We start from the raw sequence: 20,074 nt of genomic DNA on the forward strand, positions 1-20,074 counted from the left end.
GTGGATGAACATCAAAACAGGTGCACATTTGGATGCATAAGGTGCTCAAAGTGATCATGACATCACAGTACCGGAGGCTATTCTTGCTCTATATAAGGTGTGGTACGGGTTTGGGAAATGGAACAAAGTGAACCGTCAATGTATATTTTTTGATTTCTTAAATTTGAGGAGCTAGAATGCAGTTCCGTCTGACTGCTTTTATGAGTCGTCTTTTTCATATGTAAAAGGATATTTAAAAATTATCCTGACCTAAATGTTACTGTACTGTCTGTTCTCGTGTGCATATGGGTGTCCTCCTCCTTCCTAAAAACATGTAGGTGCAACATGCAGTTGGATCGGTAACTCCATATTGGATAAAGTTTTTATTAAATATGTATGAACAAAAAAACCCCACATGGGTTAGCCAGTGATTATACACTTCACCAATCAGCCATAACATTAACACCATCTGCCAAATATTGTATAGGTCTCACGTGTGCCCCCAAAACAGCTCTGACCCATCGAGGCATGGACCTCTGAAGGTGTGCTGTGGTATCTGGCACCAAGACTTTAGCAGAAGATCCTTTAAGTCCTGTAAGTTGAGGTGGAGCCCACATGGATCGAACTTGTTTGTCCAGTACATCCCACAGATGCTCGATCGGATTGAGATCTGGGGAATCTGGAGGCCGAGTCAACACCTTGAACTCTTAGTCATGTTCCTGAAACCGTTCCTGAACAGACTGTTGCAGAGTGTCAGGGCGCATTATCCTGCTGAAAGAAACCACTGCCATTAGGGAATACCGTCACCATGAAGGGGTGTACTCAGTCTGCAACAATGTTTAGGTAGGTGGTACGTGTCAAAGTAACATCCACATGAATGCCAGGACCCAAGGTTTCCCAGCAGAACATTGCCCAGAGCATCACACTACCTCCGCCAGCTTGCCTTCTTCCCATTGTGCATCCTGCTGCCATCTAGTGCCAAAGTTATTGTTATTTTAGTTGTCTATTGCTGTATGTTGGAGTTGAAATTAAATAATGAAAATGAGATGAAAGTGCAAACTTTCAGCTTAAGGGAATTTTTACATCCGAATCAGGTAAACAGTATAGGAATTACAGCTCTTTTTATATGTCCCCCAACCCCCATTGTGGACCAAATGTAATAGGACAATCTAACAATCATAAATTATTTTTAACCACGTATTAAAAAATTTATTTTTAATACTTGGTTGCAAATCCTTTTCAGTCAATGACTGCCTGAAGTCTGGAACTGGACATCACCAGATGCTGGGTTTCTTCCCTGGTGATGTTCTGCCAGGCCTTTACTGCAGCTGTCTGCTTAAATACATCACACTCACTCACTCACTAATGTAAACAATGTGATAGCCTGTGCCATCATTCAGGCCGTAAAATGAGCACCAACATTAGAAATGTTAAAGAAATAGTTTGGCTAAAAATGAAACAAACAATTTTACAACGAATAAAGCTGCCAAAACGTGTAGTGTATGAAGCTAATTTTGTACAAGAGCTGTGCGGCTACTTTAAATCAGGAACATGCAATTAAACCGAGGACAAATGCAGAATCTCAAAAGGAATAAGACTTTCATTTATTGTGACAGATTAGAAATTAAAGACAGTGATTATTAAGCAAACATGACCGAATACTAAAATTAGGATATTTAAAAATAGTCACTTGGCCTTGAACACACGTACTATGACTTTCGCCCTCACGGTAAAATAATTCTGTTCAGTTTTCCATTATGGCAGTAAATCCAGTGTTTTCTAGCCTACGTGTGGTTTATGTTGGGACAGAAGGGAATGTAATAAGTTTTAAAGGAACAATTTGGCCAAAAAAAAAAAAGATTTCCACACACTTCCTCTCACCTCAGATGTAATTGTTCAGCCAAGACATCTGTTTGTTTTAGTTTTGCACAGAATGTAGCTCACAAGCATGAGATGCTTATAGCTACCAGTTTAGTATTTTGCAAACTTCATATCTGAATATGCATATATCGCATCAATAGACTTCGTGATACTGTTTGTACATAAACAGCTTTGTACAAGCTATATGCAAAAATGATACACTTGCATAAAGTCATTTCATATAAACTTGCTTATGTGGTTTCTGTTAAACTGGTAGCTATAAGCTTTCCTTACTCGTTAGTAAGCTTTTTACACCTGTATAAAACTAAAGAAGCAAACTTTACCCACCAAACAGGACTTGGCTGAGAGGTACATTTAATTTTTGTCTAATCTGTTCGTTGTTCGTTTTAAGAGGTGCATGTGCGCGTGCATTTTTACATTTGAACAATTGGAATGTAAAGAACTAAAAAGGTGGTTCAATGGTCCAATGTGTGATGTGACAGTAACACAGAGTCACAGTAGTGTGCGGTGAGTCATACTGGACTTAAGAACGTGTGCACAAATCAAATGTGTATAAAAGATGCAAACAAATACTGATTAAATCTGAGAATAATTTGTTTCCTGGAGCTCTATCTGGCCCTTCATACAGTAATTAATGCAGCCCGGTGCTGGAGTCCTCGTCAGACTCCTACACTAGATTAACTTAAAGCCGTGTTACAGTTTAGGACTCCCAATCAACAGTCAATTGGACACTGTCGTCTGGAATTTAAAAACCCGAATACAATCCTGAGGCCCTCTAGTCCTCGTCGTCCTCACTGATGCGGTGTGTGTCGATGTAGTGAGGAGGTGAGCAGGACGGAGGGGTCTTGGTGAAGAAAGGAAGACGGAAGGTAGGAGAAGGAGAGCGCTCTTCCCGTGAGGGGCTGCTGTTGGGGCTTTGTCTGGGGCTGATAGCCTGCAGCATCCGTCCTTTCCCTTCCTTCAGCATGTGCTTCTGGAGGGGGGGGGAGACAAGAATTCAGGGCAAAGCAACAGGATTGCTGAGTGAAACACCTCATTTACATCAGAAACAAACATACAACACTTAAAATGTCTCATTTTGGGTTAAGTGGAAAGGTATCAGATTTTCTTTTGTCAAAACTGTTCTTTAACAGTAAACAATACTTATTGCATAGTAAATCCTAGGGTTTAGCTACAGCTTGGGTCAATGCATTGATTAAAACGGCAACAACTGATATTAATCAATGCAACAATCGTAAATAGATTGTCGAAAAAGGACAAACAACTGGTATATAAAAATAATTCATGTTTAACTGATGTGTGGAGGAATTTAATAGGCTAGCACGGTGATGTGCCGTAACTGTCATACTTTTAAAATAGACCTTCCGTGTATCATCATCATTCGTGAATTAACAGTAGGTCTACCCCAGATTCTCAACAAAGCTGGTCACGTACGGTAGCAACCGAAGGCTACTAAATGTATCGTATCATAGCAGATTCAGTGATATCATCAAATATCTTATCGGTGCTTTAGGAATCCAAATAGCATACTGTATCATAGCTTGTGGATACAATATTAAATACAGCTGAGATCATTTTTTGAGTGAGATAATACAATGTTGATACGTAATTCTTGTTTGTGGAGATTTTCAGGCATCCAGATCATGCTGAATGTCATGCTGAATGTCTGTAGTCGTAAACGCCTGCTATCTGTTTAAGCACATCAGTTGTAAAGTGTGGGGACTGGCAATATATTTTGCAAAAGTAGTTTCAAACAAAAACCCGGATAGATTTGAATGTGAGATTGCATAAGTATTTGTCCCCATTGCAGTGTTTGTTTTGGGTGCAACTAGCTGCCAACCCTAACCCTAAGTAGTGCTTATCTAAATCGGATGCCATTATGGTTACCACAGGTGAGATGTTTTTGCCTGCTGTATGAAAAGCTGTGCTGAGAGCTGCGATTTCATACAAGAAGCAAAAAGAGCCAGGCTCTTTACTGCACAAGCCCAACCAAGATGGCGACCTCCCGTTTGGCTATATTTTGCTTCAGAACAGCCCGTTAGGAATTAGACGCACCACGTTGTCCATGTTTTATGCAGACTATGTCTAGACCCCACTATAAAGTCAGTAATGTTATTTATCAAAGTTGCATAGAAATGAGCGCAGTTTAGAGTGCACAGAGTGAGGACAAATAAATATGAATCTGGACAAAAATTAATCAGCTTAAAGCTGGGTGGAATTAAGCTCCCATTCACTGGTTCCTTATTTACATGGTCCTATACACACAACACACCAATTTACCCTCATAGATAGTCAGCTGAAAAGGAAAACATTCAGGAGGATACAGTAATCCAAGATCCAAGGCAAGAAGGAAATAGAGAGTGGAGGGGGAAAAAAAATTAAAAATCAGTGAAGCTCAGTTACAAGTAATTGTGTGCAAGTTCGCTGCAAATAAAGATGTTCTTGGAAGTCATTAAAATGGCACAAAGGTGCAGACAAAATGAAAACTTTAAATACTGAGCTGAAATAATCAACTGTTAGCGCAGTTTAATGGGGAATAGGGTGGTCCAATAAGTTTGTCTTCTGCAATCCTTTGTTTTTACTGAAATTAATATTGTGTGGTTGTATATACTCTATATAATACAGTGCCCTCCACTAATATTGGCACCCTTGGTAAATATGAGCAAAGAAGGCTGTGAAAATTTTTTTTATTGTTTAACCTTTTGATCTTTTGTTCAAATAATTCACAAAAATACTCTGCTCTCATGGATATCAAACAACTGCAAATACAACACAGGTTTTTACATTGTTTTAGTACACCTGGGTGACCAATAACAGGAAATACCTCATGCCCACGGTTAAATATGGTGGTGGATCTTTAATGTTTTGGGGCTGTTTTCCTGCCAAAGGACCTGGACATTTTGCTAGGATACATGGCATCATGGACTCTATCAAATATCAACAGATATTAAATGAAAACCTGACTGCCTCTGCCAGAAGGCTTAAAATGCGTCGTGGTTGGATCTTCCAGCACGACAATGATCCAAAACATACATCAAAATCATCACAAAAATGGTTTACTGACTACAAAATCAAGGTCCTGCCATGGTCATCCAGTCCCCTGACTTGAAACCCAGAGAAAACCTGTGGTGTGAAGTGAAGAGGAGAGTCCACCAGCGTGGACCTTGAAATTAGAAGGATCTGGAGAGATTCTGTATGGAGGAATGGTCTCAGATCTCTTGCCATGTATTCTCCAACCTCATCAGGCATTATAGGAGAAGACACAGAGCTGTTATCTTGGCTAAAATAGCACAAAGTATTGACTAAAAGGGTTCCAATAATTGTTGCACTAATTGTTGCACACCTATATTTAACAAAGTTTCTTTTGATAAACCTGTGTTGTGTGTGCAATTGTTTGATATCCATGAGAGCGGAGTATTTCTGTGAATTATTTTAACAAAAGTTCAAAAGGTTAAACAACAAAGACAATTTTTCACAGCCTTCTTTGCTCATATTTACCAAGGGTGCCAATATTAGTGGAGGGCAATGTACCCATCACACTGTTACGTGAGATACATAAACAGAAATTAGTGCCCCACACATCCACCCTGCTGTCTCACCAGTGCCCCGTCTGGCCCAAACATCTGCAGGAAGTTGCCAATAAACTCGCGTGATTTCTCCTCCCACTTCTGGATAAGGTCGATGCTCTTCTCCTCCACCCTCTGCACAAACTCTTTACTTTTCTCCTCCACGTTCCGTACCTTCTGCTTCACCTTATCCACATGCTCCTGAAGGTGATACTTCTTTTCCTGCAAAGATCACGTGTAGAAACAAAGTCTCGTGTTCATTCCAACAGCTGACAATACATATCACATTATTGATGCCTCTGAGGAAACAGTAACCACCCCAGTAGTTGCAGCTGCAGCAGTTTAAAACAGGGTGTATCAGGGAAGGTGGGATGCTAGTACTGCAGTGGGTAGCGTTACTACCTCAGAGCTCCAGGGTTCAATCCGGAGTTCGGGTTATTGTCTGTGCAGAGTTTCACATGTTCTCCCTGTGTCCACATGGGTTTCCCCAGGGATCTGCGGTTTCCTCTCTCTTAGGTGTATTGGATAAATTAAACTGCCCCTGAGTGTGTGAATGAGTGTGCGAAAATGTGTGTGCAAGCATGATGTTCCATCACTCCTGCCTCTTGCCCAGTGTTCCAAGGGATCCACCACAACCTTGATCATGATAAAGTTATTATTAAATATTAATAAATGATTTAATTAATGTATCAGGCAGAATTTAAGAGATGATGGTGACTTAACTGATGCACATGCCTGTGTTTTGGTAAAACCTCATCCCACACATGCCACTCTCTTTATTACCGGTGTACTATTATTTACAAATTTTTATTAAGTATTGTTCTGTATATTTCTCTCTCCCTTTCCATACTTTTCAGTGCCTGTCTCTCCCAGTGCATATTTCAAACATCAGACTTCGAGTGGGGAGTGTAAATAGGTCTTAAGTAGGTCATATTCATGAAGCACTGTCTCTTTACAGTTCCTGTTACAGCATTCCTATTCAGCAGTCACTGTGCACCTCCAATCCGTACTCAAGCCTCTCAAAAAATGCTGCCTGATGCACCAGTAAGCTTCCACTCCGCATTTCTTTTGGCCCATTTTCTCCCATTTTGGTCACCTGCCAATTCCCACTCATCAGCCAACAATCCCCTGTCAGATGATAAGTATCAGCTGGGGTGAGTGTAGGCTAATGTGCTTCCTCAAAGAAGGGCACACATTCTGTGGAAAGCACTATCTATCCTCTTTCACATACAAGAGCTCAGAGATGCCCACATTTAGCTACCGTCACTGTGTCAGGGGAGAAAGAGTATGCCATCCCTCCCGCCGAGACAGCAAGGTCAATTTTACTCCCTTGGTTCCTGGCCACAGATGATCAATCTGTATTTCTGTTCATAAATTTATGCAAAACTGGCCATTTGTCAAAATACTGAAACATCTTTAGCAGCATTTAACTTCAACGAGGCACTTAGTCTGCACGTTTTGTTAGATCACGTCAGCTAAACTGGGCAGTGCACTACATACGTAGCTCGGCAGACCAGCCAACTTTATATACAGTCTCCTCCAAAAGTATTGGAACAGCAAGGCCAATTTTATTGTTTTCATTATACACTGAAGACATCTGGGTTTGAGATCAAAAGATGAATGAGATGATAGATTAGAATGTCAGCTTTCATGTCCTCGTATTTACATCTAGTGATCAAAAATACTGGAACATGTGACTGATAGGTGTTTCTTGTTGCCCAGGTGTGCCCTGTTAAATTGATCATTTAAAGAAATAATAGCTCTGAATGTCTACTCTTGGTTTGAGCCGTAGGTTTCATCTCTGAACACTGCATTTGTTGTTAAAAAGGATAAACCAACTTGAAGATCAGATAGCTGTCTATGGGAGAAAAGCAAGCCATTTTGAAGCTGAGTGAAGAGGGAAAAATCTATCAGAGGCATTGCGAAAGCATTGGGCAAAGCCAAGACAACAATTTGGAACGAATGAATAAATGTGCTCATTTTGCCTTATATGATGAACTGCAGCTAAATATGTTTATTCTGTCAGTATCTTCAACAAATAAACAATTTTGCTTAAATATAGGAAGTGAAATGCAGAGCTGCACAATAGGCTGACTGGTGCCTATGGAAAGAATTTTCTCAGTAAAGGCTCAGGAATGGAAGTGAAGCAGGAAGTGTACTCTGATATCATCAGATAGCAGTAATTGCTTAGGAGTGATAGGAATGTTATTTCTTTAATAACAAGGAGATGTGAATCCAGGAATATACCTCTTAAAGAAATCACGTTCACTATCATGGCTCAATAATGGATCATGGATCTGGAATCTTGAAGATGCACATCCAGTCCTCTCAGAAGTAAGGACACACCCAACTTTTCTGAACTGGACACTGTTAAAGATGTTGGTTGAACTCACATTAATGAAGCTGACATTAAGCTCCTTGGCAGTGTAGCCTCTCTGCAGATTGCGTCGCACATAAAGATCGTAATCACGGACGATGCGTGTGATGATGTCAGAGGTGGAGATGCCCTCTGTCCTTTGTGTGGGTGCGAACATGCCTTGAAATGAAATGATCATTCTTAAGTAATCAAGGCAATAAAAATTATTTTAAAAAACAAACAAAAACATTTTCAATCACATTTTCGCCAGTGCAGAACTTCCTTTATTAACTCTTTGCCCTGTACTGTACTAATTATTTGGCTTGTCACCTACCGGCCTCCTTTATGTGCTTGTAAACATCATCGCTCTCGTCTGAAACGTACGGGATGTCGTCATGGGCAACAAAATCAATCTGCAAGACAGGAAAAGTCAATCTGAGGTATTTCTGAATGTGTTACGCTCAAGTTGTTAAATATTCACTAAAAGCCATGTATGCCAGACATCCTTCAAATAGTCGCTCACTCTGTGTTTGGTCAGGAACTCTGGTGTTAGCGTCCATGGGGCATCCCTGACCACCTCGTCCACGTAGCGACAGTGACTCACTGCATCGTAACGCTCGTCCTCGTTCATAACAGTAAAGCCCTTAAGCTTGTGCGTTAAAGCGTCGCTGCATACTGTGAAAAGAGTGAAGTTATAGACATGTGAAAACGTGACAAAACGTGATCTTCAACTGCATTATTTCTTATGATTTTTACTAGTGTATTTAAAAAAAAAAAAAAAAAAAAAAAAGTTGTGGTTTGGCCTTTAACGCACCATGACATATACTTGTACTGAGAATGGGGCTTTTTTCATTCTCATGCTGTCAAAACACATGTTTGTGTCAGATATACAAGCACAAAGAGGTGTTTTGACAGAAACCACGTCAATCAGACTCTGAAACATCACCAAAATTCAATAAAGTACAGTATTAGTCAAATAGTGGGTTAAGTTTACCAGTAGGCTATACACTAGAGAAAACTACAAAGGCAACTGATGCATTTGTCTTAATGTGTTCCTTAAGGCTGTTTCTTTTCAATCTATTTTTGTTTTCATAATTCCTATAGATGTACATGTTTTCCGGAATGCAGCACACATCCTGAGTGTCAGGTGGCAAGCACTGAAAAGAAATCCTTCCAGAAACGAAGCTGCAATCTTTACTTATTGTGCAATTCAGGCTTTTCGATTTACACTGCCCAAAGGTCACAGCCACCATTTGTTCACTGCAGAGTGGAGCTTCATTTCAGTGCTTTCTCATGTAAATATACCAAGCAAATGGTCTGAATTCTACTGTCAGATTATTATAAATGCGTGTTATCGTTGTTTATGATGAAATAAAGTTGACTGGTTACACAGAATAAGCTTGGTCTGTGTATAGTTGCCTTCTGTGCCCCAGGTTTGAAAAAACAAAAACAAAAAAAGCCAAAAGTATGAGTGTTTATTAAAATGGAGCTGGTTATAACATTTCAGTGGGTTTTTAATGTTTTGTTTGGCACATCACCGCCTCACATTTAAACACAAATGGAGATGTAAAAGAGAAAAACAGACTGTATTACATAGAACAACTAAAGACTTGCTGTCGTTAAATTATGCCAAGGATTTTCCTTCTGTGAACTAAAGGCCTAGCTCACTCTAGATGGCTGGAGTTGCTCTTTAAAACCTTTGGCCCTTGTCTTCACTAAGTGATTAAGTGTGGTTTCACGCTACTTACCGCCTACGATGAGATGAGTGTTTGGAAAAAGACATTTAGCCTGCATCAGAGCTCGGGCGTGTCCAGAATGAAACATGTCAAAAATCCCATCAGCATACACGCGCACTGCACGGCCCACTACACATGAGAATGAGGAAAAAAGGACAGCTTCTTCACTAAACATGTCACTTATATACACTTTTTTAATAAGGTTCACCTTCCATTTCTAGGTATATAATTACAGACTGTAGCCCATCTGTTGCTATGCAGAGTTTGACTCCTTTAACCCTGCCCACCAGTGGAAATGGACCACCACAGGACCACTGCTGACAAGATATTATTTTAATGGTGGACCATTCTTAGCATGGCAGTGACAAATAACACTGTATACACTTACTACATGGCTCATGATCAGAGCAAAGCTGTTGGCTGGATATTTTTGCTCAGTGGACTGCTTTTCAAACTGGCAGACATACTGATGTACACACACACACACCACACACATATATATATATATAAAAACACACACAGCAATGCTGCTGTACCCAATATACCTATAACTGCATCACACACGCGCACTACCATTTCAGTGTTACTGATGTGTTGAAAATGATCCGCCATACAAATAATATCTGATTAGCAGTGGTCCTGTGTAGGTGTCTTTTCACTGATGGCCAGGGTAAACAGATGGGCTACAGTCAATAATTGTATATCTAAGATTGCTAGATATTCTAAGTGTTCCTTATAAACAGGCCACTATAATGAACATTTTTGTAGTCATACATTAAACATATGTTTATTTTGGAAGTCTTTGAAGATAAAATAGACAGGAGGAAAGAGAAATTGTAAGCAAGCACCTGGTGTGCCACAACGGGCTTCCTCTAGGCTCACACGAGTGTATGGAGTGGACATAGTCTCCAGCTGATCAGAGAAGGGTGCAGGTTCTGTCAGGATCTGGAGAAAACACACACGCACGGGAAATCACTTTCAATATGTCCCATGACTGGATTGTTGCCAGCTTAGTGAGTCATAGCTACTGGTTACAATTGTTCCCAATAACCACTCACTTATCACCATTGTGATACGCTGATCAGTCATAACATTAAAACCACCTGCCTAATATTCTGTAAGTCTCCCTTGTGCCACCAAACAGCTCTGACTCATAAAAGGCATGAACTCCACAAGACCTCTGAAGGTGTCCTGTAAGTCCTGTAAGTCGCGAGGTGGAGCCTTCATGGATCCGACCTGTTTGTCCAGCACATCCCACAGACGCTCAATCGGATTGAGATCTGGGGAATCTGGAGGCCAAGTCAACTCCTTGAACCGTTACCATGAAGGGGTGTACTCGGTCTGTTTATATAGGTGGTACGTGTCAAAGTAACAGCCACATGAATTCCAGCACCCAAGATTTCCCAGCAGAACATTGCCCAGAGCATCACACTGCCTCTACGGGCTTGCCTTCTTGACATAGCGCATCATGGTGCAATCTCTTCCCCAGATAAGTGACGCACATGCACCCAGCCATCCACATGATGTAAAAGAAATGTGATTCATCAAACCAGGCCACCTTCCATTCCTCCTTCCATTGCTCCTTGGTTCAGTTCTGATGCTCAACTACCCATTGTAGGCTCTTTCGATGGTAGACAGGGATCAGAATGGCTACTCTGACCGGTCTGTGTCTACACAGTCCCATTCAAAGCAAGCTGTGATGGACCGTGTTTTCTGACATCATAGCCAGCATGAACTTTTACAGCAGTTTGTGCTACAGTAGCTCTTCTGTGGGATTGGACCAGACGGGTTAGCCTTCACTCCCCACGCGCATCAATGATCCTTGAGCACACACGACCCTGTCGCCAGTTTACGAACCGTCGTTCTTTGGACCAATTTTAGTAGGTAGTAACCACTGCATAGCGGGAACACCCCACAAGACCTGCCGTTTTGGAGATGCTCTGACCCAGTTGTCTAGCCATCACAATTTGGCTCTTGTCAATGTCTCTAGATCCTTACCCTTCGAGAACTTCGAGAACTGACTGTTCACTTGCTGCTTAATATACAGTGCCCTCCACTAATATTGGCACCCTTGGTAAATATGAGCAAAAAAGGCTGTGAAAATGTGTCTCTATTGTTTAACCTTTTGTTAAAAAAATTCACAAAAATACTCTGCTCTCATGGATATCAAACAATTGCAAACACAACACAGGTTTATATAAAAAAAAATCTTTGTTAAGTATATCAATGTTATTCACGTCACCTGTCAGTGGTTTTATTGTTATGGCTGATCGGTGTAATCTCTTTATTCTTTGTTTTAAACTCTCTTCTTGGCAGTACATGTATGTAATAAAAGTGATTTATTCCAACTGTAACTATTTCCTTTGTGACTGTTTCCAGACTACACACTACGACTGCTTAATTTTGTCTTGTTCTTGATAGAAATTATGGCATTTTGTAAATACATAAATAGTTAGAGTACACTTCTTTCTATAGGAAATATGTTATAATCTATTTTCCATTCTGATAGACCTCTGTTCTATTCAAGTCGAACTGTCTTCAGGAAAAAAACCCCAAAAAAAACAACTTCCTTCCTCATGTAACATGATTTGATACGCAATTGATCATAACAATTCAATAACTAAGCAGATTTTTAAGACATTATCTGGAGACTTCCAGCACCTTTGTGAGCTACTTTAGCTATTTTTCTTTGAAAATAGTTGGCAAAACTGTATGACAGACTGATTGCAGATGGCTTCACTGCACTCACCGAAGTCCTTCGTGGGATTTTTCCACCTCGTTCCTCCTTGTCCGTGTCTCCGTTTGGTCCCTCTCTTCTTCTTTTCCTTGTGAGTCCTGAACTGTGCCCCTCCATGCCCTAAATGTGGGAAAACTGTATAATTTAATGCTGTTTACCATCAGAGAAAGCTCTCAAGAAGCAGATTAGGTACAGTGCCCTCCACTAATATTGGCACCATTGGCAAATATGAGCAAAGAATGCTATGAAAAATGGTCTTTATTATTTAATCTTTTCATCTTTTGTTCACAAAATTCACAGAAATACTCTGCTCTCATGGATATCAAACAACAAAACAGTTTTGTAAAAATATAATAATAATAAAATCTTTGTTAAATACAGGTGTGCAACAATTATTGGCACCCCTATGAATTCATATGAGAAAAAATATATTTAAAGTATATTCCCATTGATATTTTCCTTATTTTTTTAGTACGCCTGAGTGTCTAGGACAGGAAATTGTTCAACCATGACTTCCTGTTTCACAGGGGTATAAATATGAGGTAACACATAGGCCAAATTCCCTTAGTCATTCATAACAATGGGTAAGACCAAGGAATATAGCTGTGATGTGCAGCAAATGTTATGAATCAACCTGGAAGAGGACATGTGTCTATATCGTCTCAACACACAGAAGAGGATGGTTCAAGTGACCAAAAAATCTCCAAGGATCAGAGCTGGACAATTGCAGAAGTTAGTTGCATCTTGGGGTCAGAAAGTCTCCAAAACTACAATCTGAAGTCACCTACATTACCACAAGTTCAGTCATTATAGGAGAAGACTCAGAGCTGTTATCTTGGCAAAGGGGGGTAGCACAAAATATTGACTAAAAGTATGTCAATAATTGTTGCACACCTATATTTAACAAAGATTTTTTTATATATAAACCTCTGTTGTTTGCAATTGTTTGATATCAATGAGAGCAGAGTATTTCTGTGAATTTTTTCAACAAAAGAACAAAAGGTTAAACAATAAAGACAATTTTTCCACAGCATTCCTTACTGTACAATATCGTGTGATTTACGGTTCAGCATTACAAGGTTTTGTATGACTATGCATGAATAATTTTGTCTGTCAACTAATGTTGAATAATATCCCAAATACAGATAAACGTCATGAAGGAGAGGAAACAAGTCATGCCTCTTTCCTCTTTAACTTCCTCTTGAAAGGTTGTTCATTACAAACTTCTAAATTACCTCAATGACCTAAAAAGGCCAAAAAAAAATAAAAATTTTGAACAAAAACAATTTCCTTTTCTGTTGATGTCTTTGGACGTAGTACAAAGTAGCACAAAGTTTACTTATATAAAGTGAACTGAAAAGACAACAGCATACGGGGATACAGAGTAACTGAACAGGTAGCTGGACTTAATACCTTAAACAACAATAAATATCACTTTGTACACGACACTATACAAAAGTAAATAAATAGCTACAGCTGGAATAGAAGTTACTGACCCTGTTGAGTAGAGTTCAGTCGATGTGCCTGGACTTAGAAGAAGACGGTGTATGTATGTATGTATATGTGTGTGTGTGTGTGTGTGTGTAACCGGGAAGTACGATTTAGTAAAGTGACTAACTACATTTTTTTTTTTTTACATTCAGACAATAAACCGCCGTCGTTTTTTTTCCTACAACAGAGAACTAACACACAAACAGTAACACTCCACTAACTAATTTGACAGCTCCACAGGAACAGGCAACTCTCAACGGAAGTGACGACATGACACGTCACAGGAAGTCTTAAACCAAGCCGGAAGCTTTGGGACGGTAAGAATTCAAAGTCAATTGGTTAATGCTGCATGCTTCAGTATGTAATCTAACAGTATCTAGTGCTGTATTATACGCGTGTTGTGATGTTGGTGTATTAAAGTGTGTTAGTAAATATGTGATTAGATACTATTGAAGACCGAGCTGCAGTATTTCCTGTTGGATATGTTGATGTGAATGCAGCATGTGATCTGTAGAGAGGGGGTTTTCAAACTTATTCTAGACAGAGACTCCATTAACTGTAAACTAAATTACACTGACCCCCCTCAGTACATTTAAAAAAAAACAAAAAACCATGCACCTACACTAAATGTTTACAAGTATACAACAGTATTTGGGCTTGTTGTTTTATCCATAGAGCTTTTTATTACTGACATTTCCATTTATAGGACATTTTTTTTATTTATTAAAATGACATTAGATTCAGGTATATTTATAAGCCTACTTGGTTTTGCGTTATTAAGGTAAGATTAAATCCATTCAGGAACTCAGTACTTTGAGGATATTGAGTTGTGATTTCCAAAATGTAATTTAAAATCACCGATTGCTTGGCTGTGCTTCACAGAACCACTGATCTAGAAAACTAAAAAACTCTTGTAGACCCCTAATATCAGTATTGAGACCGGATTGCAGCTCTGGATTGTTATCAAATTGGATTTTACATGTTTTCTGATCTAATCCAATCCATTGACTTTTTTATGTCAAGACACAGATCTTGAACATAGGATATAGATTGTCTGTCTGATACAGGTCTGGAAAGCCTGGACGACTAAGACACTTAAAGGCATGTAGAAAATATGAAACTCAAGAAAATATATTGGGAAAAGTTTGGATACTCTGTTGGCAAAGTAATTTTGACCCACTATTGACACTACGAGTCTAAATCCATTTCCTTTATCTGCTGCACGGTAAAGGAAATGCAGTGTAATGTTTATCACTGTTTTTCTGGAAAAAGTCTTTAAAAGGTCTGTAATGTTTCCAGGAAGTAAAGGTTAGAACCCTGTTAAAGCCACGTTCAAACCTCTGATGTTAAGAGCAGATTCTGTTTCTAAGGGCAGTTTTACACTTGGCCCAAACAATTCAATCTAATCACTGAAGTGTGAAGGCTGTTTTTGAACCATGGCATAGGCCACATTAGATGTGGATGCTCATAACCGCCTTCAGTGCTGCATGCTGAGTAATGTGATTGGTTCAACTTGTCATGTGACTTGTTGTTTTTACTTTTGTAGTAATAAGTTATACTGTTATTTAAAACCAGACTTTCATAGGACTGGAGCACTGTAATTAACTCACCTTTGTGGTGCAAGTGCTTGCACTAAGAGCATTGCAAAAAATGTCTACCTCATGCCAGCCTGCATGGAATTATTATTACTTTTTTAATATGAAAGCAAACCTGTGATTATGAGCCCCTCCCCTAGAATCGGTCCTGTATACAGACTCAAGGCCCTGAGTCCATAAGAAATGCCAGATCTTAGTCACTTTTAAGACTAATATCTGTATCCTTCAGATATCACAATTACAAAGCTCACTATTCTGACTAATCCTAATTTTAAACCTATTTCATATCTTCATCTGTGGTTACTATGCAATTTTGTGTGTTTGTGTCATCAGTGCCATGATTAAGAGGTTTTCTGTCCTGATTGGGAGGGCTGCATCAGCCCAGTGTCTTGATGTTCCACTATACACTCCCCATCATGTACGATACTTGGCAGCTAAACCGGTAATGCAACCTATACAGAATACAACTTAAGCAAACCTTGGAACTTATGGAAAAGATTGGGAAATGTGTATGTAAGCCATATTTTGAAGATGTTGTATGAAAATTGACTAATTCTGAGTGTGTTGCTTTGTCTAGGGTAGAGTGCATGGCAAAGGTAAGAAGTTTATCCTGAAACCAGTGAAATTAGAGAAACAGGAGAAGCAAGAAGTGGAGATCAAGCAGTATATGACCGTGTCTCAACTTGCTGAGGCTATGAACAAAGACATAGATCATGTATATGAGGCCCTACTGAACACAGCTATAAATATCAATGATCTGGAACCGGACACTGTGTTAGAGGAGAAGTGGCTAAAAGAGGCTATAAAGAGGTCTGGGATGAAGTATAAATGGGCCACGATAGTGGAGAATGAAGTCAGAGAAAACAAAGACATCCAGAGACAACCACCTCCAGACCCTGCTATTTTAGTGAATAGACCTCCAGTAGTCACTATTATGGGGCATGTGGATCATGGGAAGACCACTCTGCTGGACAGCCTGAGGAAGAGCCAGATTGCTGTGCAAGAGGCTGGAGGCATCACTCAACACACTGGAGCGTTTCTGGTCCAGCTTCCTTCTGGAGAACTGATTACATTTCTGGACACCCCTGGACATGCAGCGTTTTCTGCTATGCGGGCTCGTGGAGCCTTGGTTACTGACATCATCATTCTGGTGGTTGCAGCTGATGACGGAGTGATGAAGCAGACCATTGAGTCCATACAGCATGCCAAGAATGCCAAAGTGCCAATTATTGTGGCAGTGAATAAATGTGATAAGCCTCAGGCAGAGCCCCAGAAAGTGAAACAAGCATTGCTGGCCCATGATGTTGTGTGTGAAGAGTTTGGAGGAGACGTCCAGGCTATCCATTTGTCTGCCTTAAAGGGGGAGAATCTGATGGAGCTGGCTGAAGCCACAGTAGCGCTTGCTGAGATGCTGGAACTGAAAGCTGACCCTAAGGGTCTAGTAGAGGGGACTGTCATTGAAAGCTGTACAAGCAAGGGCAAAGGACCTGTAACCATGGCAATAATCAAGCGGGGCACCCTAAAGAAAGGCTGCACACTTGTGGCAGGAAAGGCCTGGGCTAAAGTGCGCTTACTGTTTGATGAGAACGGCCGAACTGTGACATGTGTAGGGGCTGGTATTCCTGTGGAGATTGTTGGCTGGAAGGACCTACCTTCCGCTGGCGAAGAAATTCTGGAGGTGGAGTCGGAGCAGAGGGCTCGGGAGGTAGTGGAGTGGCGCACATACATGGAAGAACAGAACAAGCTGAAGGAAGATCAGCAAGCCATCGAGGCCAAGCAGAAGCAACACCAAGAGAGCTATCAGAAAGAGAGGGAGAGTCTGGCACATCTCAACTGGAGGCAGAGGAAAGTCGCTCGCTACAAGGCCAACAAGCACCATATAGCCTGCAGACCCAGTGAGAAAACCAAGGCTGAGGATCACAGTCTGAGTCTCATTGTCAAAGGTGATGTTGACGGTTCAGTGGAGGCAATTTTGAACATCCTTGAAAGTTATGATGCAGAGGAACAGTGTGCCTTAGATATAGTGCATTTTGGTGTTGGGGACATCTCAGAAAATGACATTAACCTGGCAGAGACGTTCTCAGGAACAATATATGGCTTCAATGTTGGCGCTAATAAGTCAATACAAGACATGGCTGCCAAGAAGGGCATTCCCTTAAAGATGCATCGCATCATCTACCATCTGATAGATGACCTGAAAGAGGAGCTTAGCAGTAAACTGCCCCCGATCAGTGAGGAGAATATAGTAGGAGAAGCCACTGTTCTGGCCACATTTGATGTGACTGTAGGGAAGAAGAAGGTCCCAGTAGCTGGCTGCAGAGTCCAGAAGGGCCAACTGGACAAGAAGATGAAATTTCGACTCATTCGAGGAAAAGAGGTTCTTTGGGAAGGAGCTTTGACTGCACTAAAGCATCATAAAGATGATGTGCAAGTTGTAAAGACAGGCATGGAGTGCGGTCTGTCTTTGGACAAGCTTATTGACTTTAAAGCTGGAGATGAAGTAATCTGTTACGAGGACTCGGAGAAGCAGCAGAGAATATATTGGGATCCAGGGTTTTAAGAGACTGCCCCAAAATTCACTGACATCACTAGCATGTGATGTTCAAAATAGTTATTCTATCAGATTATTATGTCCATATTAGGATGTGACTGGCAAGTTGTGTAATTTATTCCATGATTAAAATAAATGTGTTTAAAAACAAAGTGGAAAACGGTATCTAGTAGCAATGTAATTAATTTACATTTATTTATTCATTACAAATAAAAAAACAAAAATAAAAGCAACAATAAACCAAATGCTAAATAAACCAGATGATATTAAGTGTACTAAATTCTTATAATCTTCGCTGTGTATAATTAGGTATAGAAATAATCGGTTAATTGTAAATCTGGCCTCATTTATAAAGAATAATCCTAAATGTAGATGTCCTGTTATTTCTTAAATGTTCCTATTATCGATTTATAGATGCCCATACATCCAAGATAATTTACCTACATTTTTGGCCAACCATGACCTGTTTATTAATTGCTTATCATCTTAAAATCATGCATATGTGAACAAGCTTTTTGGATTCACCTGGAGAACTCCCTGAGATCTTATATAGTGGGGCAAATAAGCAATATTAATGGCTGGGTAAGCAATTAGTAATATTGATTGTTGTTTATAAATGTCCCATAAGGGGTTCAGCTCTTAGCTGCCGATGACAATTTGTAAACCACTTGGAAAACATGCTTTATGTGTAATGTGGGACTGGTGAGATCCTGTACAAACTGTACTATTCCTAGATATCTAACCATATTTATTCTAACAAATAATTATTAATTAACAATATAAGTCGAACTAAATGAACGTCACATTGTAAATCCATTCATTTATTAAACTGGCTCAAAAGTCCCCAATCAAAGAACAATATACAGTAGCGTACCAGTGCATGAGCATATATACTGTATACATACACTCACCATCCACTTTATTAGGAACACCTGTACACCTGCTCATGTATGCAGTTATCCAATAATATAAATAATGGTGCAGCAGCACAATGCATTAAAACATGCAGATACAGGTCAGGAGCTTCAGTCAATGCTCACATCAAACATCAGAATGAAGAAAAAGTGCGATCACTGTGACTTTAACCCTGGCATGGATATTGATGCCAGATGGGCTGGTTTGAGTATTTCAGAAACTGCTGATCTCCTGGGACTTTCATACACACGAGTGCTTATTTGAGTTAATATAAATTTCCTGTCAGCGCAGACCAGTCTGATCATTCTCCTCTGCTCTCTCTCTTCAGCAAGGTGTTTCCGCCTGCAGACCCTTGGCACAGAGGATGTTTTTTTTTGCACCGTTCTGTGTAAAGGCTTAAGACTGTTGTGTGTGGATATCCACACATCACAGTTAAAGATAATATTTTTCCCCATTCTGATGTTTGATATGAACAACTGAAGCTCTTGACCTGTATCTGCTTGATTTTATTTTGCTCATAGTGCTACTGCCACTTGATTGGCTAATTTGGATAACTGCATGAATGAGCAGGTGAACAGGTGTTCCTGTTAAAGTGGATGGTAAGTGTATATTCATACATAGGAGGATTTTCTAAGCGAAGTTTTTGACAAAACACAAAACGGAGTTACTCTAACCAAGTTGATTTAGTATACATACATACATACATATATATATATATGTGTGTGTGTGTGTATATATATATATATATATATATATATATATATATGTGTGTGTGTGTGTGTGTGTGTGTGTGTATATATATATATATATATATATGTGTGTGTGTGTGTGTGTGTGTGTATATATAATATATATATATATATATATATATATATATATATATATATGTATGTATGTATGTGTGTGTATATATATATACACATACATACATCTTTATATATATATAATATATATATATATATATATATATATATATGTATGTATGTATGTGTGTATATATATATACACATACATACATCTTTATATATATATATATATATATATATATATATATATATATATATATATATATATATATATATATATATATATAAAACATCCTGAAGTGATTCGTCTTATACTACAGGAATTTGCCAATGATTGCCATTTTTAATTTATTAGTGAATGACATGACTGTTTATAATTACATTTAATTTTGTAGAATGTCCATGAAACAATTTACTTCCTGTTATCACTTTTGTTACAGCAGTTAGAAACATAAGACAGA

The 20,074-nt window shown here is 39.3% G+C and overlaps 2 protein-coding genes across 3 annotated transcripts; one reads left to right on the forward strand and one right to left on the reverse strand.

Annotated features, from left to right (window-relative positions):
• Positions 1–1,561: 1,561 nt before the first annotated feature.
• Positions 1,562–13,889, reverse strand: pcyt1ab (phosphate cytidylyltransferase 1A, choline b). Its single transcript, XM_053622738.1, has 9 exons — positions 13,752–13,889; positions 12,268–12,375; positions 10,367–10,463; positions 9,531–9,647; positions 8,306–8,457; positions 8,117–8,195; positions 7,820–7,962; positions 5,460–5,648; positions 1,562–2,833 (listed from the first exon to the last, which is right to left on the reverse strand). Exons 2-9 carry the CDS (start codon positions 12,370–12,372, stop codon positions 2,636–2,638), a joined length of 1,080 nt encoding a protein of 359 aa, XP_053478713.1. The 5' UTR covers positions 12,373–12,375; positions 13,752–13,889; the 3' UTR covers positions 1,562–2,635.
• A 134-nt stretch (positions 13,890–14,023) lies between these two features.
• On the forward strand, positions 14,024–18,151 carry mtif2 (mitochondrial translational initiation factor 2). Of its 2 annotated transcripts, XM_053622711.1 has the most exons (3): positions 14,024–14,063; positions 15,675–15,783; positions 15,919–18,151. In XM_053622711.1, the coding sequence occupies exons 2-3, from the start codon at positions 15,679–15,681 to the stop codon at positions 17,899–17,901; spliced, it is 2,088 nt and encodes a 695-aa protein (XP_053478686.1). In that variant the 5' UTR covers positions 14,024–14,063; positions 15,675–15,678; the 3' UTR covers positions 17,902–18,151. The 2 variants fall into 2 exon arrangements, with proteins under 2 accessions (XP_053478686.1, XP_053478687.1); XM_053622712.1 differs by lacking the exon at positions 14,024–14,063 and having other exon boundaries at positions 15,693–15,783; positions 15,924–18,151.
• Positions 18,152–20,074: the final 1,923 nt, after the last annotated feature.

Source organism: Ictalurus furcatus, chromosome 4, assembly GCF_023375685.1.
Source record: "Ictalurus furcatus strain D&B chromosome 4, Billie_1.0, whole genome shotgun sequence".
NCBI classification, from domain to species: domain Eukaryota; kingdom Metazoa; phylum Chordata; class Actinopteri; order Siluriformes; family Ictaluridae; genus Ictalurus; species Ictalurus furcatus.